This window comes from Entelurus aequoreus, linkage group LG12 (assembly GCF_033978785.1).
Source record: "Entelurus aequoreus isolate RoL-2023_Sb linkage group LG12, RoL_Eaeq_v1.1, whole genome shotgun sequence".
Taxonomy (NCBI): domain Eukaryota; kingdom Metazoa; phylum Chordata; class Actinopteri; order Syngnathiformes; family Syngnathidae; genus Entelurus; species Entelurus aequoreus.
In genome coordinates, this window is record NC_084742.1 from 35,326,222 (window position 1) to 35,351,733 (window position 25,512).

General features: G+C 39.9%; 1 protein-coding gene across 3 annotated transcripts; it reads right to left on the bottom strand.

Moving 5' to 3' along the window:
* Positions 1-1,856: 1,856 nt before the first annotated feature.
* Positions 1,857-25,028, bottom strand: LOC133662133 (uncharacterized). 3 transcript variants are annotated; one of them, XM_062065838.1, is made up of 25 exons: positions 24,679-25,028; positions 10,715-10,847; positions 10,579-10,638; positions 10,259-10,324; positions 8,600-8,659; positions 8,486-8,521; positions 8,293-8,352; positions 8,115-8,171; positions 7,989-8,048; positions 7,810-7,875; positions 7,674-7,730; positions 7,495-7,551; positions 7,363-7,425; positions 7,123-7,200; positions 6,594-6,650; positions 6,466-6,510; positions 6,236-6,295; positions 6,091-6,162; positions 5,958-6,005; positions 5,862-5,900; positions 4,990-5,064; positions 4,845-4,884; positions 4,725-4,770; positions 3,558-3,972; positions 1,857-2,556 (listed from the first exon to the last, which is right to left on the bottom strand). In XM_062065838.1, exons 2-25 carry the CDS (start codon positions 10,838-10,840, stop codon positions 2,080-2,082), a joined length of 2,220 nt encoding a protein of 739 aa, XP_061921822.1. In that variant the 5' UTR covers positions 10,841-10,847; positions 24,679-25,028; the 3' UTR covers positions 1,857-2,079. The 3 variants fall into 3 exon arrangements, with proteins under 3 accessions (XP_061921822.1, XP_061921821.1, XP_061921823.1); XM_062065837.1 differs by having other exon boundaries at positions 6,594-6,653; positions 24,679-25,027; XM_062065839.1 differs by having other exon boundaries at positions 6,594-6,653; positions 10,259-10,315; positions 24,679-25,026.
* Positions 25,029-25,512: the final 484 nt, after the last annotated feature.

Consider the following 25,512-nt stretch of genomic DNA (forward strand, 5'->3'; position numbering starts at 1 on the left):
CAAATAAGAAAGTTGGAGCCGGTGGAGCAGCGGACTACAGCAACACCAACACCAGGAGGTTGTGTTGTGTTTTGAGCAGGATAGCAGACGCACTACGGTGAGTACAGCTTTGGCTTCCAAACATTTGATCGATTGCCCGTACGTGCGTGTCGATATGTGCATGTGACGTACGTAACTTTGGGGAAATATATGTTTCTTGCCGACTCTGATGGCGGCCGGGCTGTCGTCAAAAGCGTACAACGCCCGCCGCCGCATCTAAGTTAGCTACGCAGCTAGGTTAGCTTCTGTTTTTTTAGCTTCGCCAAGCTGAATATTAATTGTGTATTTACATGTTCATGGTTTAATAGTATTATTGATCTTCTGTCTATCCATCCAGTCAGGGTTTTTTTAAATTTAGTTTCTATCTGCATTTGAGACTGGCGCTATCGCGTTGGCTACGTAGCTAGGTTAGCTTCTGTTTTTTTAGCTTCGCCAAGCGGAATATTATTAATCGTGTATTTACATGTTCATGGTTTAATAGTATTATTGGTCTTCTGTCTATCCATCCAGTCAGGTTTTTTTTTAATTTAGTTTCTATCTGCATTTGAGACCGCTGCTATCAAGTTGGCTACGTTGCTAGGTTAGCTTCTATTTTTTTAGCTTCGCAAAGCTGAATTATTAATCGTGTATTTACATGTTCAGTCACTGTGAATGTCCATTTCGCGTTCTCGACTCTCATTTTCAAAAGGATATAGTATCTAAAATGGTTTAAAATACAAATCTGTGATACACAATAGAAAAAGGAGAGAGTGTGGAATCCAATGAGCCAGCTTGTACCTAAGTTACAGTCAGAGCGAAAAAAGATACGTCCATCACTGCCTTTCAAGTCCTTCACTGCAACGTTCCTCATCTACGAATCTTTCATCCTCGCTCAAATTAATGGTGTAATCGTCACTTTCTCGGTCCGAATCTCTCTCACTCCATTGTAAACAACGGGAATTGTGAGCAGCACTACCGCTTGTGACGTCACGCTACTTCCGGTACAGGCAAGGCTTTTTTTTATCAGCGAGCAAAAGTTGCGAACTTTATCGTCGATTTTCTCTACTAAATCCTTTCAGCAAAAATATGGCAATATCGCGAAATGATCAAGTATGACACATAGAATGGATCTGCTATTCCCGTTTAAATAAAAAAAATTCATTTCAGTAGGCCTTTAAGTCGTGGGGGAGGGAGATTTTACTAACATATACCCGGCACAGCCACACTGGCTGGCCCGTTAGACTGAATTGTCCCAGTCAAAGCAGACTTGAATCCCAAGTTTTAAACATTTCTGGAGAGATATGAAAATATCCGTGCTCCGAAACTTGATTGGGCAGTTTTGCTTTTTGCAGCACCAAAGATAAATGTGTCAAGCTTGTAGCATCACACTCTAAAAGCCACAAGGCTGTAATTGCTGCCAAAGGCGCATCAACAAATGTATGAATTTATACATTTTTTATGACTTCAAGTATTAAAAACTGTTGTAGAATTTGATTTTTTTTTTTTTTTATGTGACAAGTAAGCTGGTCACATAAAAAAATTATTCAAATCAAATGTAGAAGAAAGTGAAGCACTGAAAAGGTTTTGGATGCATGTACTAAAACCATGACACCAAAGTCATTCTCACAGCTGTCTTATGTTTGGTGCACCTTCCAGTATCTCGTCACACTATTTTGTTAACATTTCACATGAGGGTGCGATGAAGCAGCAACACTAAACTCTGTAATGGAAACCAAAAGACTCACATGTCCAATGCCATGAGATCAAAAGGTCTACCACAGCCTGTTCAACCTCTAATACTTTGGTTGGGGTCAGGTTGGAAGCAGTGTGCATCATCACGGCTTTGCTTCCATTTTATTCAGAAATTATAAGAGGCTGCTGCTGACTGAGGCACTTTAATTTATCACATTTTGTTGAAAGAAACTAAACAAATGAAATATACAATCAGAATATTAAAATATAAATAGTTGCATATTTAAAATATTGAACTAGTCAGAGGTTCTACATTGCCATTACCTGGTTAAAATCAAGAACAGGATTAAGGCATTTGATTTGGTTTAGTCATTCTTCGAGCTCATTGAGTTTCTTCAGATCAGACTTCAAAATCTCCTCGTCCTCTTCTTTCACTTCCACCTCGATGCCATCCATCGTCTTCTGCAGCTCTTCCTTGATGCGGTTCAGCTCCAGCAGTCCACGCTGCAGGTCTTTGCAAACTTCTCTGATTTTCGCGGCGAACTCTGTCTTGGCGCCTTTTTTCAGCTCTGCAGAGTCCTTGGCCAAGAAGAAGAGATCTAGTGCCAGGAAGAGGCCCGACATGACCCCAGTGGTGATGCTTATCGCCTGGGCTGCTTTGGCAGCGCCACCCGCCACACTGAGGACCTGGACAGTGTTGATCAGGCTTTCTGTGTTGATGACCAAAGCTTTGCCAGCCCGGCCGCCCTCCTTCATGACATGTTTGACGTTCTGGTTGAGATGTTTTTTGGAGATGCTCTCGGCGTACTGCTCAAAGTTCCACTCCTCAAGAGTTTCCATCCCTTCCTGTCAGGGAGCAAAAGTGTGTCACTTGCATTACTGATCAAAATAAATACATGACTGGTGCACATTTAGCATGTCATATATAAAGCAGTGATAGGACAACAATTAAGCTGCATTCCAAAAAATTAGGAAATAGTTCATCTAGCCACTGTCAGCCTACGGATACAATTGAGCTATTTTACATACTTTTGTGTTTAACTATTGTTCAAATTTCCTACAATGGTTGGTTTCCCTTTTTTAGCCCAACATTGTATTTAATTGTACGGTTATCTTTTCATTTTGGAATAATCACAAAACATTATCGCATTAATCAAAGTATAAACGCGTATTAATCGAGCAATTTATTTTGACCGCATAGTTTCCTTCACCTTAACCACAGTAAAGCAAGCAGGTTGCCTTACTGTCAGTGCAAAGATGAGTGACGAGACTCAGACTGATTGGCTCACTTCAAAATACACCCCCTAGATAAAACTGTTACCAGGTTTTGAGCAAATTCTGAAAATGTAATTTACGTCAATATTAAATTATGTATGCAAGTCATTTACTGCAAATAGCGGTAAATCAAAATGCAAAGGTGTGATTAATCCGACTAAAAAGTGTGATAGTTTGACAGCACTAACTTTGACATTATGTAGTCCATGGTCACACTAAAACCTAAGTAGAGACATCTGAATGCAAAAGCATATAATAAAAAATTTAAAAAAAGGAACGTACAGATTTAGCAAACAGTTTAGTGAAAGACTAAAACATTTATCTCCAAAGCCTGTCAAAGCCTCAAGCAGTTACAATTTTGTGTCATGCTGCGCCACCTACAGCATAGACAACAGATGTACCGGTAGATGACCCAGAGAGTTACGGTAAAACCACCAATTTAAGGCCAGAGTTGTCATTCATTAAAAGTAATTAGCGTATTGCAGTTGCAAAATATTTTTTAAATGTGATTTTGTTCACCTGGAATACTTTGAGTGGGCCCTGAATGCATCATTAGTGTTCAAGTGTCTCACCTGCAAGAACTCCAGACACTCTTTGATGTCATTCATCTGCTCCTGGTAGTCTTGGATCATTTTTTCCACCTTCTTACGATCAGTCTTCGAATGCACCGTGTCTGTGATGTTGGCGGAGGCAGAGGCTACGCCCCCCGCCGTGGCAATGCCGATACCCACAGCTGTGACAATGAGCGACGTTCCTGCCGTGAATGGGGCCAGGATCAGACCGGTGATGGTGGTAATAGAGCCTGCCACACTGGCCACACCACCACCGATGCTGGCCGTAACCGTCTTCTTGTGAAAGTTGTCAGCGGCGTCAGCCAGCGTGACGAGCTCCAGGATGCGCTGCTGCAGAGAAGCGCCACGATGGTTGAAAAGGCGAACAAAGAGCCGGGCCGCCATGAAGACACGATCGGCCGCTTGTTCCACTATCCTGATATGGATACAGAAATAGTTAAGTATCATTCGAAGTTTTATTGCAAGAAGGGATGGGTATTGCTAACATTTTAAACAATACAAGTGCCAAATAGGTACTTGAAAAACGAAACTTAGTAATTTGCTTTGAAAAAAATGTTGCTTTAATTTTGTGACATGCAGGTTTTAACAGAATAATAATTATATTTCAATTTTAAAAACAGGATAAGTAATTAATGTAAAACGTATTTCATATGACTTGTCTATTCTTGCTGCTGTGATAATTGTGTTTTACTTTACATTGTACCGGCTATATTGTTTTGTCTGTGTGTGCGTGTGCAAATATATAAAACATACTAACACCGCCCCTCGCCCCTAAAAAGTCATAATTATTGCAGCAAAACCAGAAGCAATTCGGAGCGCACACAATGTGCAAAAAAGACTTGCCTATGTTGTAATGTTCGAGGTTCGTGAACACACCTCGCTCACCATGCCCACGATTGGTGAATAATCAAGTGCTGCGTTACTGTTAGTGCTACGTGAAAATAGTTGCATCCAACTGCTGCGGTTGGCACGCAAAGGTTGGCAATAGAGTTTAAAAAAAGTGTCAGACTGTCAGTACTACATTACTCACATAACTTCAAGCAACGTGCTTTAGCCATGATGGCTGATTCTGCATTATTTAGCACCAATAGCTTTTTCGGGCTAGTTGCTACCATTTGATTAGGGAAGTTATTTTTGACAACCATCCCTTATTGTAAGTTTACTTACTCCTCAGCGTCATTATTCTGGGTGGCCTCGTTCCACTCAGTCCAGCCTAAAAAAAAAGGGAGGAATAAGTTATGTACACTATGAACCTAATTTCATTGTTCAGGCATCAAACCTGCATACCATCGACTGTTCTCCACCATGCCAGTAGTCCATCTTCATCCTGGAAAGCAAAAATGTTTACACTCAATGGAGCATGGCAACTTGTACATAAACAAAAAGGTGGCATCTTTTATAAAAAAAAATTTAAAAAAACAATATGACACACCTCCAAAGGGTCTAATGAGCTTCCATCATTGAGTGCAGTCATTTCAACCATCTCCAGTGTTTGGACCTCCACCTCCTTCCAGTGTAAATTTAATGACACATGACCGTCAAAATGGGGAAGCGATGAAAAGTAAACAGTATTTTCTCATTTCTAAAGGACATAAACATTGCTCTATTTGTCACAAGGTCCATGTACTTGAATGTGTGTAAAAAGAACAGCGACAGTGACTTTTGGGACGGCGTGGCGAAGTTGGTAGAGTGGCCGTGCCAGCAATCGGAGGGTTGCTGGTTACTGGGGTTCAATCCCCACCTTCTACCATCCTAGTCACGTCCATGGTTTCCTTGGGCAAGACACTTCACCCTTGCTCCTGATGGGTGTTGGTTAGCGCCTTGTATGGCAGCTCCTGCCATCAGTGTGTGAATGGGTGAATGTGGAAATACTGTCAAAGCGCTTTGAGTACCTTGAAGGTACAAAAGCGCTATACAGGTATAACCCATTTATCATTTATCTAAAAATTGTACTAAATGATATATTCTTAGTATTTTTTTCTCTACATTTGAATGTTTGAACTTGCATAATTAATGTTTAATGTTTCATGTAGAATACCATATTGGTGAACTTGCTGTCCACAAAAAAAAGTCACCACTCCCATCCTGTGGTCTTCTTTTTTGGCTTGTGTGTTCAAGACAACACAATGCTGTGTGTGTGTGTGTGTGTGTGTGTGTGTGTGTGTGTGTGTGTGTGTGTGTGTGTGTGTGTGTGTGTGTGTGTGTGTGTGTGTGTGTGTGTGTGTGTGTGTACTGTGGTGCACTTATGTTTACTTTTTTTACCCAACTCTCACCACACGGCATGTTGTGTCATATGTGCGTTACCTGTGGCAAAGGCTGTGTGTCGGTCGATGCGTTCAAGTCCTGTAAATAAAGATAAGAGTAAAAACAGCGAATGATACCAAATGACTCACTCACTACCTTTGCTCGAAAAAGCCCACTTGGAAGAATTCTTTTGATTCTGAAGGTCTGGAAAATAAAAGGAAAAAATACATTCCGTGATTGCCAGGCAAAGGTTTACAAACAAACTGGAATTTAAAAAAAAAAGCCAAACCTTTCTTTTCTTTTCCTCATTTGGCTGAGTTTTCAACTCACAGTTGCTGGGATCATCTAAGTACCAAACAGACTGAGGAGAGGTTGGTAGACCGTTAGTAAATACAAATCAATCAGCCATTTAACATGCATCAAGTTAAATGTACATGTCTCTCTACTGCGCCATCATTTAAACTCTCAGAGCTGCACGCCAATGGTTGGACATCCTAAGGAGAAAAAAAAACATGTTAGACTGATTTTAGTCTAGGCACAAACATGCTGATTACTTTATCACATTACAAGACTGGAAGGCTGTACACCAAAAAGTATATGTGATTTCCAATGTTGACATGTTTTATCTAGTATTAAAAAATAAAAGACGACATTGACTTTTTACCTGCTTCAGAGATGTATCAGAGTCCACAGTATCCTCTTGTGACATCTGCATTACACAAAAACATGTAAGCAGCATCCACAAATTTGTTTTTGGTGTTAACTTGTCATGGGACCACTTCCCTATCTTACCGGTGTGCTCGACCTTGATGGTATGACTTTGTGCATAAACCCCTTCAGCCCTCTGCTCTTCTATGAAAAAAATTAAAATGCTTAGAAACATTTTTGTTGCATTTTAAGAAGTGATTCTCAACTTAATCTACATCCATAGAAAAAAATTGAATGAGTTCTTTTTTTGAATTGGGTGCCAAAACATTTTGTAGAAATGGTAAAGCTAATCCTGCTTTATCCATCCATCCATTTTATATTGATCGTCCCTCTCGGGGTGGCGGGGGCTGCTGGAGCCCATCCCCTTGCTACTAAATAGGAACATTAAGTTAAATACAACTTAGCAATGAAGATGTAATGTTAAATAGTCTTTATTTTTTTTGCCTAGGACAAGATTGTCTAAAAGCATTTTACTTTCTTTCTCTCCTAATCTTGAAATCTAAAAGACTAAACATCATGTGACAATTGTTATGTTGCCAAGCAACAGGGACAACAGGTGAAAGCACCTCGATGTTAACCGAGATAACCACCACGATCTTCTTAATAACTTTACCGGCTTCTCAGGCATGTTGTTGTTATCGACCAGGCTTTCTTCGCTGGATGAGACATCACGCTGGAGAGGCTGCGTGTCCTGCGGAGGCAAGAACAAAAAATATTTTCAACTGCAGTCTGTAGTAAGCTTTCAAAAATAGAGGGGGAAAAAGCTGCCTGCAAAAAAAGTTGATCATAACAAAACAAAAGCATGTGACAACTAAAACATGTTTTATAAACTGCTCCTCTTCCAAAAAGTCACCTTTGGCTGCGAGTATTTGAATGGATTGACTTTATGTAATACACCTGCCATCATTCCTGGTTTCTAAAAAGAAAAAGAAAAAATCAGAGGCAAATTAAAATCATTTTGATGAACATTTCTTGTTACCGGTACCTCTTTTTCATTGAATTCATCTCTGGGCTCTGCATCCTGAGGCTCATGCTTTGGTGTCTGAAGCAGTCAAATCAATGTTTAGTTATTTAAAATAGCCATTTTATCACTTTGTTATTTAATTATTGGCTTGACAACACAGTATTAATATTCGGGACGCTTTTGCTTGGGGCAAACCGCACCTGTGTTGAAGACTTGAATGGATTGACTTTGAATACACTTGCCATCATTCCTGGTTTCTTAAAAAAATAATTAAAAATACATTAAAAAAAAAAATCTAAGGCAAATTAAAATAATTTTGACAAATATTTCCGGTACCTCTTTTTCATTGAATTCATCTCTGGGCTCTTGGGGCTCTGCATCCTGAGGCTCATGCTTTGGTGTCTGAAGCAGTCAAAACAACTTTTGATCATTTAAAATAGCCATTTTATCACTTTAATTATTGACAACACAATAGTATTAATATTCGGGAAGTTTTTGCTTGGGGCAAACGGCACCTGTGTTGAAGACTTGAATGGATTGACTTTATGTAATACACCTGCCATCATTCCTGGTTTCTTAAAACAATAAATAAATAAATCTAAGGCAAATTAAAATCATTTTGACAAATATTTCTTGCCAACCTCTTTTTCATTTAATTCATCTCTGGGCTCTGCATCCTGAGGCTCATGCTTTGGTGCCTGAAGCAGTCAAATCAACATTTGGTTAATTTAAAATAACAAAAACTTTGTTATTTAATTATTGGCTTAACAACACAATAGTATTAATATTTGGAAAGTTTTTGCTTGGGACAAACAGCACCTGTGTTGAAGACTTGAATGGATTGACTTTCTGGATCATCCCTTTAAACATTCCCGGGTGCTGAAACACAAATGGTTGTCTTTTTAGAAAGGGAGAGCCAAGGAAACATGTCAAACAGAAATAACACTGTCCTGTTGATAAAATTTACAATGATTCTGGCTATTAGTCATCATGACAGGAATCATTGGCTGACCTGTCCTGATGACTCAGACCCTCCAGTTTCAGGGACCTGTGGGAGAACCGTTTAAATTATCGAACATGCATTATCTTATGTTTCATGAAAACATGCTACGCGTGCAGTGCTTACTTGAGAGGAAGACTTGAATGGGTTTACCTTCTGCATGACCCCTTTAAGCATACCAGGGTTCTGAAAAATATATCCATCTTATGGTTATTGCTGTAATTTGAGTAAGTTTTTTTTCATAATGATAAATTACAGTAGACCCTCCAATTACGGAACCTCCTCTTATAACTTTCCAAGTTCAGAACCACAGCCCAAACAAAAATATGCTTTTTCATACGAACTTAGTATGAACAGTCCTTATTTCCAACCTCGTATACAGTATAAACTTGCACAAACACTTCCCAGAGCCACAAATCACTACCCCATTATCTACACAGCAAGGTCCATTCAAACACTGGAATTCTCAACACAAGCTTGTGATATTATCTCTTCAAAGATGAAGGAAATGCCTGTTTTGTTGGCCAATGGTGGGAGAACACAGTTTTGTGCTGTGCTCCTTCCCAGATAAAGCAGAGGGCAGTATAGCAAAGTATTATTGTAGCAAAACAATTTACAAATGTGCATCTCAATGGCAAATTGCTCACACAGTCTCTGTTCCTGTTTTTCTACGATAATACTTCCATACCATCAGTGTTACAATCCAATTGAACAGTAATGCAAAGGTTCCTAGGAAATCTAAGTTGCAGGGTGAACAGTTAAAGAGAGACACGTAACCGAAAGCAAGCCGGGACAGTGTGTGTGTGTGTGTGTGTGTGTGTGTGTGTGTGTGTGTGTGTGTGTGTGTGTGTGTGTGTGTGTGTGTGTGTGTGTGTGTGTGTGTGTGTGTGTGTGTGTGTGTGTGTGTGTGAGACGAGTGTAACTTTTGGTGAAGTTTGAATAGTTAAAGTGAGCAAGTTTAAAGATCTAACCATCCAGTCTAAAAAGTAAAAGTTAATGATGCAACAGACTAAAAAGGTGCAAGAAGACTCACCAACATCAGTGTTTTGTTTTGACTTTATAAATAATTTTATACATAATCATATTTCTTTGTGATATAGATACAGATAGTGTAAAAATCACAAACCTTTACTAACATTGGTACTTCTGTCAAAGCTGGAAATAATCAGAATCATTTTTTTAATGGGAAATATGTTCTCAGATATGAACTTTCCCCAATTGTGAATCTCGTTTAAAAAACTCTTAAGTGTGTAATTGGAGTTTTCACTCGCATCTCTCCCATGTTAGCACAAGAATGATCAATAACATTTTTTAAAAATGTCTGAATTTTATTACGTTTTTTTATTCCTGTCCTAAAAATATACCATCAAATAATGCAACATTATAAGAGTGGTGGAGGACACAAATGTTAGCAACACTAGGATAGCTTTGTGAGCTTGTGACAACATAACATTTATATTTTAACAGCAACATCATGCTAGTTTAGCCCATTTGCCAAAGAAAAACTAAATAATGAAACTTACAGGTCCCATATCCTAAAAATTAAGATTGAGGATTTGCTTCAAGATGTGTAGCACATCATCTAGCTAGAGGCCATGAGGAAGTAGGTAAAAGCCCGGAACTTCTTCTAAGGAGACAGTTTGATAACCTCTTCAGTCAGGTGTAGCAAACAAGTGGAACACTAAAGAGTTCAACATAGGCCTACAAAAAAAGCTGAAAACATATACAATGGGGTACTTTGTGCTTGACTCCAAATGCAGACTTCTTTTTTCGAGTTCTTCTTACCGGTGTGGGATTTGTTCCTACATCTGGCAAGTCTTCAGTGGGACTTTTGCCAACCGTGGAGGGTGTCTGCACAAAAAAAATGTAGGCAAAGGCTGACACAAAATTGTATAAAACCTGTGTTTGTCTTGCCTGCAACAAACTTTCTGCATACCCATCACCCCAGTCCTCTGCAAACATATAACATCATGTATTGTGTCCTGCTCACGTTTAAGGGTGTACAGAAAATGTATAAATACCATATCTTTGACTTTGGAACACTCAAGAAATTAATTCCAGTTGAATGTCTGCAAACATGTCAGTGTTTTTATGTCAACATTTACCTGCTGGGTTCCGCCTGAGTCTTGTACTTCAGAGCGGTGTGTAAATGGATAGTCCAGATCCTGGTGGTGGAAAAAATAAATAAATCCTGGCTTGATAGAATAGAAACATTGAGCCCATTATCAGAATCACCCTAACCTGTTCGTTGGGCCTCGGTGGAAGTGATGGAACTGTGGGTAATCTCGGTGGAAGTGAGGGAACTGTGGGCAATCTCGGTGGAATTGAGGGAACAGTGGGTGCTGAGCGCTTTTCTTTGCGAAACATATTCAAGCTGAAACATTAATTAAAGATGGCAATTAAAAACATTATAGAGTGTGGCTGCAGTGTCAAACTATCTGTAAAAAATTATATTGGGTAGTAGTCAAATGGTGGGAGAGGGGATTAAGTCATACAGGTGGTTGCCTGGGCCCTGACATTTCCACGGTGTCAAAAAACATCTCATTAAAAAAATTAATACAATTTTTATCTATATAAAACAATTATATATTTTTTGTCTCAATTTGTGCGCTTCAAAATACATGATTCCGAGTGACCGGCAACCAAAACAAACCTGTTGGTGCGCTTATAAGAGGATTACCGGTATGTTAAGATGACAGAGTTAGTCAAGTGGAGCAGCAAATAGGAGAAAGCAAACTGTTTTTATTGTCAAGGTGTCAACCTTTTTCTCACAGACACTGAATGTATGTGATCAACAAAAGCGCAAGTGGAGAGTTATGCCTTTTATCACAAATATATGAGTATTAAAGTGCTCAAAATGGTAAACTATTTTAACTGAGGGTCTAGTCAAATGTAATGTAAAGTTCAGCAGGTAGGAAGTCAAGAGACACTTTTTTTTTTTTTTTTAAAGGAGTAACATGATTATTTTCTACAATTAAGATACTTCCTTATGGTCTACATAACATGTAATGGTGGTGCTTTGGTCAAAATGTAGCATAGATTATGCTTTACAGACCATCTTCAAGCCGCTTTCTGACTGTCTCTTCAGGATGTGCCATTTGGTGGGTGGTTTTATTTGCGTGCCAAAAACCTACTCCAGGTCAAACCCCCTTCGACAGCATCTCCACCCTGTCAGCCATGTTGTAGTTTTTAGTGCTTTCATATCAAGTCTACTGACTAAGTTTGAACTGTACGCTACTTTTTATTACAAATGGCAACAGCGGAGGGTTTTAGCATGCATGTGCATGTACAAGCCAGCCTGCCCCACAAGACACAAGAGGACAGGGAGAAATAAGGAACTTTCTGACCACAACTTTGGACTAAAAGTGAATCCTCAGGTAAACCTTTACCATAAATGCAGATATCCACTCACAAATTTCAAACGGCTCATTTTGGAGCATGTAGCTTAGCTAACCGCTACATGGGTTTAGAAACAGCTAAGCTACGGAAATGGCGACTTGTTTAAAAAGGTAGCGAAGCTACTGCCAAGCTACTGGGAAATGCAGTTAAGCTACGTAGCTTTGATTTTAAGTTAATTATTTTTAACGGAAAACCGTAGTATTTACCACTTCAGCCGTAAACCGGAATGGATTATCAAAAACCTTACTCATTACAGGAAAACAGTAGCGGTTGGCAGGTAGGCAGAAGTTTGCGTTTTACAAGTTGGTCACTGGCACACATGTTGCTGGTGTTAAGACTCCATATTTGCTTGTGTGTTGTGGGTCAGTGCAGTGGGTGGGAGAGGGCAAGCACATGTTGGAAGGAGGAAAGGGAGGGATTTAATAGCCCATGGAGTGTTGAGAGGGAGTGGGAAGCGGGGAAAATCAAGGAACACAACAAATAGGCGGCGTTTGGTCATCTTATTGTGAAATAAATTATATCGATATTAAGATATATCTTACAAACGCTGTATATCGTCCAGCACTAACAGGACACCTTTAAAGGGCAACTTTATTTTTTGGGTAATTATGTCTATCGTTCACAATCCTTATAAAAAACATGAGGAATGGATTATTTAATTTTTTTATGCATTCTAACTTAAATACATAAATGAAAGTCCGCTTACAGCGGGGCCAATGAGAGAGTCCTCTATTCCGCCCATAAAATCCAATAAATACCCTTCAAAAACCAACAATAATCCATTTACATTTTGTGACTTGAATATTAACCAAGTATTAGTGATATTGTTATTATATGCGCTAACGCAGACAATTATTTATCGCGGCGCTGTGACCACAAGCCTGTGTACAATTTCGACATGATCGACTGGTGAGGTGTTTCCTCGCTCCCTTGCTCCCTGGAATTTTAATGTAGATCATAAATCATGCCTATCACCTGGATATAAGGTGGTTGTTGATATAGTCTGACAAGTTGGGACACTGCCAGTCAATTAGGACCCAGAAATGAAGAGAACGACACGAAAAGACGCTTGGCCTCCACCCACCTACACCGTTTCTTTGTGAGGATTGTCATTCTTCATCTAAAATGGGAGTATATCAACATCCTAGCAGTCGACATCCTAATGACAGCAGACCTTGTACAGTAAGTGCTGTTTTATTATGTTTGTTAGCTCTTATAAATTCTGCAGTGAGTAGTAATCAGTGATGAGGGAAAAAAAGCAAACGTGATGCTTTTTGGAAATGGGCCGCATATGCCAAAAATGATCAAAATACGTTAACATTGAATGTTATTATAAATGTGCCCGTTACTACATTACATATATACTTACATCATGTACTGTATTTTTCTGACAATAAGTCGCAGTTTTTTTTCCATAGTTTGGCCGGGGGTGCGATTTATACTCAGGAGCGACTAGTGTGAAATTATTAAACACATTACCGTAAAATATCAAATATTATTTAGCTAATTCACGTAAGAGACTAGACGTATAAGATTTCATGGGATTTAGCGATTAGGAGTGACAGATTGTTTGGTAAACGTATAGCACAGGGGTCGACAACCTTTACCACTCAAAGAGCCATTTTGGCAAGTTTCACAAACTAAAGAAAGTAATGGGAGCCACAAAAAAAAATTTAAAATTTAAAATGAAAAACACCGCATACAAAGCTTAAACGCTTTGTGCTATGTTAACCAGGGGTCTCCGACACACGCACCGGCACGCACTGTAATGTGGAAATTTGATGTTAGTGCAGCCCGCGAGTTTTGAATGAATGGCGCTTGATAGCGTCATACTTGCCAACCCTCTCATTTTTCCCGGGAGACTCCCGAATATCAGAGCGTGATGACACTGCATTTGGCGCCCTCTATAGTCTGCCCTAACAGTGTACCTGCTCGACCACACGTAGAATGCAATTTCAGCTTGCTCACGTAAGTGACAGCAAGGCGTACTAACTCAGCAGCCACACATCTTACACTGACGGTACCAATACCCAGAATCCCATGCAGCCCTAACTCTTCCGCTCAACCAACGCACGGAGAGGGGGGGGGTTGATGTGTGGGGGGATTTGGTGGTAGCGGGGGTGTATAATGTAGACCGGAAGAGTTAGGGCTGCATGGGATTCTGGGTAATGGTTGTGTTGTGTTTATGTTGTGTTACGGTGGGATGTTCTCCAGAAATGTGTTTTTCATTCTTTTTTGGTGTGGGTTCACAGTGTGGCGCATATTTGTAACGTAACAATGTTAAAGTTGTTTGATACGGCTACCGTCAGTGTAAGCTGTGTGGCTGATGAGTAAGTATGCTTTGCTGTCTCCTGTGTGTGCAAGTAATAACAACATGCAACATATGGCTGGACTGGCACGCTGTATGTAAATGCTATAGAGGACAATTACTGCAGTGCAATTAGGGCGCGCCCTTTATTTAGTAATTAGAGTGTAAATAGGATTATTTTTTCCCTGGGAGTAATCTATGAGGGACACTGAGATCCATAAATCTCCTGGGAAAATCGGGGGGGTCGGCATGTATGTAACTGAGCCGCATTAGAGTGGTCAAGGAGCCGCATGCGGCTCCGGAGCCGCGGGTTGCCGACCCCTGGTATAGCATGTTCTATATGTTATAGTTATTTGAATGACTCTTACCATAATATGTTACGTTAACATACCAGGCACGTTCTCAGTTGGTTATTTATGCCTCATATAACGTACACTTATTCAGCCTGTTCACTATTCTTTATTTATTTTGAATTGCCTTTCAAATGTCTATTCTTGGTGTTGGGTTTAATCAAATAAATTTCCCCAAAAAATGCGACTTATACTCCAGTGCGACTTATATATGTTTTTTTCCTTCTTTATTATGCATTTTCGGCCGGTGCGACTTATACTCCGGAGCGACTTATACTCCGAAAAATACGGTATATACAGTGTTTTTTTAAAGAGCTTTTTAGGCTGAATAGAGCAGTTCCTATAGGATCCATTGTAAGTTGACTTTTGATCGCATTTATTTATTATTTAGAATGCAAAAAAATATAAAAATCAGTAGTCATGTCTCAATGATTATGAACTATAGGCAAAATTCCATAAAAAGTGCAGCTCCCCTTTAAGTCAACAGTCTCGTCTCGTTCAAACAGGACCACTGTCAAGAGCTCTTTTCCCCCACAGGTCACCCCCTTCGGCCTTTGCAACAGCACTACACGTCACAGCATGTCCAAGGACACAGACAAAATAACGATGTCCTAAAAATGGCTTGCACTTTATCAAATGTTGATTAATGTTCTTAACTTCCTCTCAATTACAGTAAAAAAAAGTTGGGATCAATGAATCTCACTGCACAGTTCACCAAACTCACATGGTAGTTTCTAACATTAAACGACTTATTTTTGTCATGTGAAGTGCCACAATGACTAGGTTTGCTATGGGCCCTCAAATGACTGAAGACGCAGTGTTGCCGATTTTGTCGCTAAATCTGGTGATTTTCCAAATCCGCTCGGCGACTTTTTTTCTAAAACAGCTACAAGCGACAAATATTTTCCCGATATAATTCAAGACTTTTGTGTCTTAGATAGTCTAATGTGAAAGCACGCTGCGGTTACTGCCCTCAACGAGCAGTGGCGGGTGCCGCCGTGAGCCCCAAACCCATTGCCCTTACAGGCGGTCAGTCTGCTGCGCGAGCAAAGCGGACACACTCACTACTCAAAGTCCAGGCTGCAAACTAAACATGCAAGTGCAAAGCTGCCGCTGTTTTCCGCCTTGGTTCCAAGAGCAAGATATGAATGTAAATACTTCTTCACTGTAATGTCACGCTAAAAATAATTCACTGCAAAGGCCCAACCCCATTGATCATGTTAATGAGCCAGTCAATAGAAGAGAATAATGTCACCACCCTCCAGTTCAGTGATTCTCAAACTGGAACACAGGCAAATAATCACTTGATTAAAGTACAGTGTTTCGTTTTCCTTTATTGAAACACTGTGTTACTATATATTATAAAATATCAAATATACTTGTTAAATAAAACATCGACCTTGTTTTTAATGAATACTTAGGCCTACTACGCTGTGTTTTAATGATAGTCATTATGGTGGTACTTGGAGAATTAGTGTTTTCTGTGGTGGTACTTGCCGAAAAAAAGTTTGAGAACCACTGCTTAGTCTTTTGATCAAATGTAATTCTAATTGTTTAATGCATGTGTCAAACTCTGGCCCGTGTAATTTCACTTGGCCCTTGAGGCGATATCAAATTAACACTAGAGCTGGCCCGCCGAGTATGTACAGCGGCGGTGCCGCGGTAACACCGCATTCACCGTTAATTCTCATACTTGCCAACCCTCCCGGGAGACTCCCAAATTTCAATGCCCCTCCCGAAAATCATCACGTCCGCTTTGCATCCAGTCCAACGAGTGCTGGCCCAGTCACATAATGTGCGGCTTCTGCACACACACATACGAGTGAATGCAAACGCATACTTGATCAACAGCGATACAGGTTACACTGAGGGTGGCCGTATAAACAACTTTAACATTGTTAGAAATATACGCCACACTGTGAACCCACACCAAACAAGAATGACAAACATTTCGGGAGAACATCCGCACCGTAACACAACATAAACACAACAGAACAAATACCCAGAACCCTTTGCAGCACTAACTCTTCCGGGACGCTACAAGGTGTGTGTGTGTGGGGGGGGGGTGTATTATGTAGCGTCCCGGAAGAGTTAGTGCTGCAAAAGGTTCTGGGTATTTGTGCTGTTGTGTTTATGTTGTGCTACGGTGAGGATGTTCTCCCAAAATGTGTTTGTCATTCTTGTTCGGTGTGGATTCACAGTGTGGCGTATATTTGTAACAGTGTTAAAGTTGTTTATACGGCCACCCTCAGTGTGACCTGTATGGCTGTTGATCAAGTATGCATTGCATTCACGTGTGTGTGCGTACAGAAGCCGCACATTTCTTGTGACTGGGCCGGCACGTTGTTAGAATGGATGAAAAGTGGACATGACGACAGCTCGTAGAGGACGTTAAAGGCAGTGCCTTTAAGGCACGCCCCCAAGACTGTGGTCCGGATGAACTACGAGATATAATGACTGATGAACACCTTCGTTCGATAATGAAGGTTGCCTCAGCTCAAAGCCTGAGCCCCGACATTAATGAACTACCATCCAAGAAAAGATGGCAGGTATCTGGCTTGGGCACATCAGATTAGATCAGTGTGTTGCAAACTGGGCAGTTTAAAGTCCTGAATGGTTGGTTTATTCATTGTTATTTTATTTTGAAATGTATTAGCCTGTGGAAAAAGTTAATGTTGATATTTACCTCAGAAGGCTGCAAATAGAAAAGAGGCATTCAATTTTTATTTAAATTGTATTTGATATGCCATTGATATTTTGTAATTATTATTATTATTATTATTTGAAACTCGATTTTGCATGTCACTATAAAGTTATATAAGCCTTGCTTGTTCAATATTCAATGCAAAACTTGTTTGGGTCCCTATTAAAAGGTTAAATTTGTTCAACCTTGGCCCCGCGGCTTTGTTCAGTTTTAAATTTTGGCCCACTCTGTATTTGAGTTTGACACCCCTGGTTTAATGGGTGTACATGTAAAGAAAACAAGCTAAGAATCAACATAAGGTTAAACTTGCAGCTCTGGGGCCGTATTTATCAAACGTCTTAGAGTGCCATTTTACACTTAAGTCCTGAGAATTAGCGAAATTTAGTCCTACTCTCAAACTTAATAAAAGCTATTTATCAACATTTTTAAGTCTAACAATCACTCCTACTCTCCACGATATTTAAGAGACCTTCAGAGGTGTCCTAAGTGGTTAAGAGTTGCCAGCGGGGGATGGCACTGAGGCGAGAGAGACGTGCGCGAACGTTCAGGGAGCGGAAGGATGTCCTGGCTTTGTTTGATGACGAGCAGCTGATCAAACGGTATCGTTTAGACAGAGCGGGTATTTTTGTCACAGATTTAATAAGGGGCGTCATCTCATCAGCAACATCACGCAGCAGAGCTTTCACAGCAGAACTAAAGGTCATCACAATGCTTCGATATCTCTCCACTGGGAAAATGCACATTTATTTTTGATTCATTGCCAATATTTTTTGTTTGTTTTGTATTATTTTGTAGTTTATTGTCAAAATATACACTCCCATTGTTCACTTAAATATTTCTAAGATATTTCTTTATTCTTAGACAAGGGATTCTCTTCCGTGATTGGTCATTTCTATGGACACAGAAATTACGTCACCTAAAATTCCGTTTACGGCACATAGTAATGTCGTAATTCAGCTCTGAGTGTGACACTTAAGATTCAGTCCTACACTTCGCTGAAAGTGTGAGTAAGACGCTTGATAACTAACTTTTAAGTGCAGCTTTCAGCGAAGAATTTCTTTACTCAGAACAAGTCAACTCTTAGCAGCCCACACAGCAGAAGACTGCTATACGGATCCGCCTTCAAGTCGCCCAACCCGCGTTACTGTCACATTCGTTTTGGCTCCGCCTAGAGGATACAGCTCCGCCTCTGAAAATTGTACGGTCAGACAGCTGATCCTGAGCGGACTTGTGTCTGATTCGCATACGCGGACGCGACAAACCAAACCGGCGCGCGCCGCCTAGAGTTATAGGCTCCGCCTACGCGCGCTGAGCCGACCAATGTCTGCACCCGCAGACGTGGACGCGCCTACTAGCGTGTACGCGCATGAGCCAAGATCTCTGTACTTTCTTTGCTGGAACACGAACGTAAGTATAGATTTATTGATTTATTGCTACATTCGCAGTAAAGATCAGCCTTTGTGTTTCCAGCATCGTTTATGTATGATTGTAATGACGTTGTTTGATATTAGGACTAGCAGTAAAACTTTATATTCTGTAAAAAAAGGCTTTTTTCCAGCGCCGCCTCCCAGAATGCTTTGCATGGGGACGTGCGTCTGACGTCACGTATACAGAAAATTCGAAATGGCTGCACGCGGTAGGTGAGGCCCGAGCGAAGAAAAGTGGAAAAGATTGTTATTCGTCAAAAAACCCACACAACGACGGTCATTTTTTCGCCGTGCTATTGTAAAATTGTCTTTTATCTGTGTTTTGTGTTCCGGGGGACCCCGACTCCAGAATGTGAAAGTTTCCCGCGTGAAGCCGGTGAGTAAAAAGTTCAATACAGTTAACTTAGGCCATATTTTGTTAGACGCTGTGAATGTGTGTAGGTTACATGCTACGATATTCCACATATATCCAACTGCTTGAAACGAAAGCGTATTACTTTATTGTCAGTGTTGTTTAGGCCCAGGTCGCTAACGTTACTGCGTTAGTCAACAACGTAACGCTAGTGGAAACAGCCGTTCTTTGCCATTAATATGAGTGTGTATTATTTCTTTCTTTGTTCTTTAGTGGAGCTCGAGATCCTGTTTACTGTGGACTAGCTGTGTGTGACGCCATGTTGTTTTTGTTTCCATTACAAAAAAAAGGTATGTCTGTGTTTTTTGGTATAGTTAATTGTAGAAAAAAATATAAAATGAGGTGATGTGAGTGTGAAAAATTGCTGCACATATTAAGGATCCTTTTTCTTGATCTATATTTTTGTTATTTGCTGATGTATATATTTTATATGCTGTTTTTTATTTAATTAATTTATTAGAGACTATTTTATGCTTTATTTACCTTTTTTTATTATTATTATTTTATTTACTATTATTATTATTATTTCCACATGTAAGCATAAATAATTGATCATATTAGTACATTGTTTGATTGCTTTGCTTAATGCATTCCATAATTTAATTCTACATACTGATATACTGAAGGTCTTAAGTGTTGTACGTGCGTACAAATGTTTTAAATTACATTTCTCTCTAACATTATTTTTCTCCTCTTTTTTTGAGAAGAATTGTTGTATATTCTTGGGTAGCAGGTTATAGTTTGCTTTGTTTATAATTTTAGCTGTTTGCAAATTCATTATGTCGTGGAATTTCAGTATCTTTGATTCAATAAATAAAGGATTTGTGTGTTCTCTATATCCAACATTATATATTATTCTAACTGATCTTTTTTGTAACACCGTTAATGAATGAAGTGTACTTTTGTAATTATTTCCCCATATTTCTACACAATAACTCAGATATGCAACACTAGTGAACAGTAGAGAATATGAAGTGATTTTTTGTCTAGAACATGTTTTGCTTTATTCATTATTGACGTGTTTCTTGCTACTTTATGTTGTATATTTTTTACTTGAGATTTCCAGTTCAATTTATCATCAATCATTATACCTAGAAATTTGGTTTCATTTACTCTTTCAATTTCTGTTCCGTCTATTTGTATTTGTGTTTGACTTTCTTTTCTACTGTTACCAAATAGCATTATTTTAGTTTTACTGAGATTCAAAGATAGTCTGTTTTTGTCAAACCATCTTTTTAATTTGTTAATTTCTTCTGTTATTATTTGTATTATCTTCTGTGTTCTCTCCTGAACAAAACGCTGTTGTATCATCCGCAAATAATACTAACTTTAAATCTTTTGTAACTTTACAAATGTCATTTATCTAGACATTGAATAATTTAGGTCCTATATTGATCCCTGAGGTACACCACAGGATATATTTAGCGTTGTAGACGAAACCACCACATTAATATTAAAGATATGGTTAACATTCTTAGTGCTAAAGATATTCCCCTCTCCTTGTATCCCTTCTCCCAGCTCCACCGTCTCGCCGAGTGCCAGCAAGAGTCATGAGTACTTGTCAACTCGACTCCTCAACTGGAGATAACTTTCTAGGTAAAGACTGATCTCCAAAATAATATCTCAGCATCCAGTAACCATGGTTAATAGATCACAACCATTTAATACCAATTTATCTCCCTTAGCACCTCACCATGGGGAAGGATGTATTCATATGCCTTCACCAGCACATGCATTTAACATGCAGAGAGTTACACAAGGTAGGGACTGATCTCTGTATACACTACACCCATAATTTCAAACCCTACTTTACGATTGAGCTGAAGTTCTGACTATTATGACCTGTACTTTTACCTTTCTTATAGTTCTTACCACCTTGGGGCACCATTCAGGTAAAATCTCAGCTCATCTTACTTGCTTATTTGTATACACTAACACCTGTGCATTCTTTTGTCCACGTTGTTCCTTTGACGATGAATAAATACCCCTTTTCTTTCTTTCTACATTAAGGGTGCCTTTTCATCTGATTAAATTTATAATGAACAGGGACATTGCGGTTGTCCCAAGTGGATGGTATGATGATAGGATGGTTTTCTGGCCCAGCTATAAAAACACCGACAGAATTGAAAGGGCCGCTTTAAATGAGGAGCAGCATCAGCCAAACTGGCCAAGATTTGACGTTTCTGTTGTCCGAACTTGTGGTATGCAAATTCATAATCTTCTTGTTTAAAAATAACGTCATAGTTGCTTCTCTTTATGCTTGGAATAACCTATTGTGTCTATGTTCTGACCAGGTCTCTTGTAAGAGAGAGACCTGATTTATCATCATCAATAATAATAATATTCTGTTCAGCTCTACAGCTAATTTGAAACTCATGTTCATTTTAACATATTCAATTTTAGACAACTACAAAGACGCATTAAAAATAATGCAACAATATGGAAAGGGCTGCAACACCTCAGTCCTGCAATCTGAGGCAGAGAACGAGGAGCCGCCAGAAAAAAGGAACAGGAAGCCAGTGTAAGTGTGTTCCGTCTTGTTTTTGTCATGTTTCTACAGTAATAGGAAGGTTATTTCCGGTAGCATTCAAAAATAGACCAGAGATGCTTGTACTATATGTATATTTGGCAATTTTGGTATTGCAATAATCCTAATGATATGGTTACCCAACAGCCATCGTCTCGGGGACTCAGATGATAGCGAATAAGACCCGGGAAATAGTGACCTCACATCTCTGGGGTTGGCAAGCCAATTGCACAGGCAGAGTAAGGAATAATCTCTTAACATCGAAAACAACAAAACCACCACATTAATATTAAAGATATGGTTAACATTCTTAGTGCTAAAGATATTCCCCTCTCCTTGTATCCCTTCTCCCAGCTCCACCGTCTCGTCGAGTGCCAGCAAGAGTCATGAGTACTTGTCAACTCGACTCCTCAACTGGAGATAACTTTCTAGGTAAAGACTGATCTCTGAAATAATATCTCAGCATCCAGTAACCATGGTTAACAGATCACAACCATTTAATACCAATTTATCTCCCTTAGCACCTCACCATGGGGAAGGACGCATTCATATGCCTTCACCAGCACCTGCATTAAACATGCAGAGAGTTACACAAGGTAGGGACTGAACTCTGAAATATTAGTGTATAGATAGGCCCCTTGGGTATTACCAGTCATGGTTAACTGATGGCTCTCTCACAATGCCCACCTCACTAGGAACGGCAGTCCCTCCTCGACTCCCTCCACCCCCCTCACCAGCAGCCCTCAACATGTGGCAGACCCAGGAGCCTGGATCCAGCCTGGCCTACAGGCCAACATGGCGAGGGGGAAGAATGGCCGACAACATTTCCTGCTCTGGTGAGCAATAACTGACAAATACCGGATGGTCATTCTGTGCCACAAATTTTGGAAAAAATTCAAATTCACAAGCAATCACATATTTTCTTCAAACTTTGTCAATAACTTTTGTCATTAACTAAGGTCAATAGCTAATGTCAGGATTACGAGTAATGAGGATAAACACTGAAACATGTTAATTTTATACTGCTGTTTGTCAACAGCGCCTGAGGTAATCCAGATCCTTAGCCTGCTGGAAACTATTAAGCACAACCAAGACCAGCTGATTGCGAAGGTAAACTTCTTAAGCCTTGAATAGGTCAATAATTCATAATGACATTGATTTTGATTCAATATTTTTTAAAGAAAGAAACAGCCTACATGGCAGCTTTGTGTGATTAGAGTAAACATTGCTACATTTTCTTGTTACATTTCACCTGTTTGCTCTTTAAATACCACTTTTAATGTTTATTTATTTCGATCGTATTTTTTAAAAATGTGCCCTGCGGCCGTTAAAAAATGACCTGCAGGCCGCAAATGGCCCCCGGGCCGCACTTCGGACACCCCTGGCCTACACGAATACAAACATAGAATGATAGTACAAATATAATAAGAAAACTGTCAACCTCCCAAAGTTGGGTTATGGATATTTATTTATGCCCCCCACCCCCAACCCCCAGCCGCGTCATCCAACAGAGCCAAACAAGTACTCTGATCAAGGAACCAAATAACGATATTGTTTAAACATTTTGGATGTCTTGCACACCTATACCCTGATCACAAATTCATAGTTTACGCACCTTATTTTAACCACCTCCAGTAACTTTAAGTCTTTTTTTTTTTTTTCAAATGTAATCTCCTTAATACCTATCACATATTTTGTATTGTGTAAGCATACTTGGCTTTGGATGCTTCCTACCATAAACATAAACGTATCTGTCTTGTAATCTTGTTTGATTACAGGTGCTGTGAGTAAAAATGTGTTGACAAGGTCAGCCACGGACGCTGAGGTCACCAAACACGCCATCAGGTGGTTCAACTTGGCGGGGGATCGGGCAACGAGGAGACGAGTCCCGCTTCCACCTCCTCAGGAGGAATAGAGATGTATATGTATAAATAAACAACCTTTTATTGGACTTCTTGTCATTCACCAGTTATTCATTTTCTGATATGTTAGCTGTGGATGGAGCAGTGTTTCCTTGAAGTTGTAGCCTAATAGATTAAATATGTATATTTACTTTTTAAATATATATTATATATATTTACTTTATAGAGTGAATTGACCATTTTCTGTTTCTGCCTATTGACAATATTGTTAGTTTAAAAATACAAGGCAATGCATATGTAAGCCTATATTGCTGTAGTAGGGCTTAGTGAATTTTTTAGTTTCCTATTTTATCCTACAGCAAGAACAGAAGGGATTTTGAAAATAAGATAAAGGGGTCCAAAACGGCCAGATGAGCCAGGGTTTTTATGAGTCCGTTGCTGGTCCGCGGCGGGAGGTTAGGCTTTGATCTTGGGTGCGGAGCGGATGCAGCGCGCAGTCACGGCGCACCCGCCGCGGAAATAAGGCTTTGATCATGGGTGCGATGCGGATGAAACGCGCCGCCACGGCGGATAAGCTACCCGCCGCCGTGGCGGATACGTTCCTGAGTGCAAATGGACGCCGATGCGGGTCCGTTTCGCGGTTCCGTTCCGGAAAGCGCGATACCTGCGCGGGGGATCCGCCGCGGAGTGTTTTTGCTGTGTGGGAGACTTCTTAGGAGTAATTCTAAGAAGCTTGATAAATACGGCCCCTGATCAAACTTGTTTTTCCCCCTACCACAACGTTTTTCCTCTCTCCTAAAATTCATTGTAATCAATTATACAAACGCAGCAATGACGTCATCTACGACTTTTGACGAATTTTAGGACAGCCAATAGCTGCTTTCCTTACTGGAGAGTCGGCAACCCTGTAAATACGCCCCTGGCGGTGTGGTGTTATTTATTTCCTGTGTCTGAGCTGAAACAAAACATTTAGCCGAATTTATATAAAAAGGTCTTAGTGAGAGGCTACATGTAATACAAGTTGCTTTCCACAAACGCCTTTAAAAAAAAAAAGTCTAAACTGGATATGACCGAGTTTGTTAGGCAGTTTAGTGAGATTTGCTTCACACAGGAACAAAAGTTGCTAGCGTAAACCAGTGGAATGTTCGCGGCATAATGAACGTATTCTACACCTAGCAAAAAAAACAAGGTGTAGAAAAAGCAACAAACATCCTACCCTTTAGTTGAGTCAGGAAACAAGCATGATCCACAGCGCCACCGCAACGCTTTACTTCCCTCACGCAGTACAGCCGTCAAACTGGTTGGGCAGAAGTTGACCGAACTGTTAAAGAGTGACGTCACCGGACTTGTTCGCGTCTACTCTGATTTCACACACAAGTCCTTCAACAAATACAAGAGTGGCGAACAGAAAGACAAACTATCGGTCATCCAGTGAATTCAGTACCGAGTCGGTGCTCCTGGGACTCTTAGTATTATTAGCAAGTCGTCTGGATAGTCCTCTCACAAGCTAAACTCGTGTTCAGAAAGCACTGATGGGAAATTAAGTACACCTGTGTTAGCTGTGTTCATCCGCTAGGGGGAGTGGAGAGTCAGCAAACACACGTGCCTTTAATAACTATGATGACTTGTGGTGAGTGTGAATGTTGTCTGTCTATCTGTGTTGGCCCTGCGATGAAGTGGCGACTTGTCCAGGGTGTACCCCGCCTTCCGCCCGATTGCAGCTGAGATAGGCTCCAGCGACCCCGGAGGGAATAAGCGGTAGAAAATGGAAGGAAGTTTAAAAAATACACTTATATCCTAGGCCAGGGCCGGGTTCCCAAACTAAGCTGGCAGGCCGGACCCGCGGCAAGTCCCAAGTTAAAATAAATAAATGCATTTTTAGACAATATGATTTGCCTGAGCGGCTAGGAGACACCGAGAGTAACAAGCGGTAGAAAATGGATTAAAAGGACAGATTTAATTATATATATATATATATATATATATATATATATATATATATATATATATATATATATATATATATATATATATATATATATATATATAT

What these genes read in the sequence shown, in the direction of transcription:
- LOC133662133 (XM_062065837.1), bottom strand. Translation starts at nt 10,840, where the DNA reads ATGTTTCGCAAAGAAAAGCGCTCAGCACCCACTGTTCCCTCAATTCCA. An exon ending in ATGAATTAAATGAAAAAGAG is followed by an intron (nt 8,049 to 8,114) that starts GTTGGCAAGAAA and finishes TATTGTTTTAAG; the next exon opens with AAACCAGGAATGATGGCAGG. An exon ending in GTGGGCTTTTTCGAGCAAAG is followed by an intron (nt 5,901 to 5,957) that starts GTAGTGAGTGAG and finishes CTTTATTTACAG; the next exon opens with GACTTGAACGCATCGACCGA.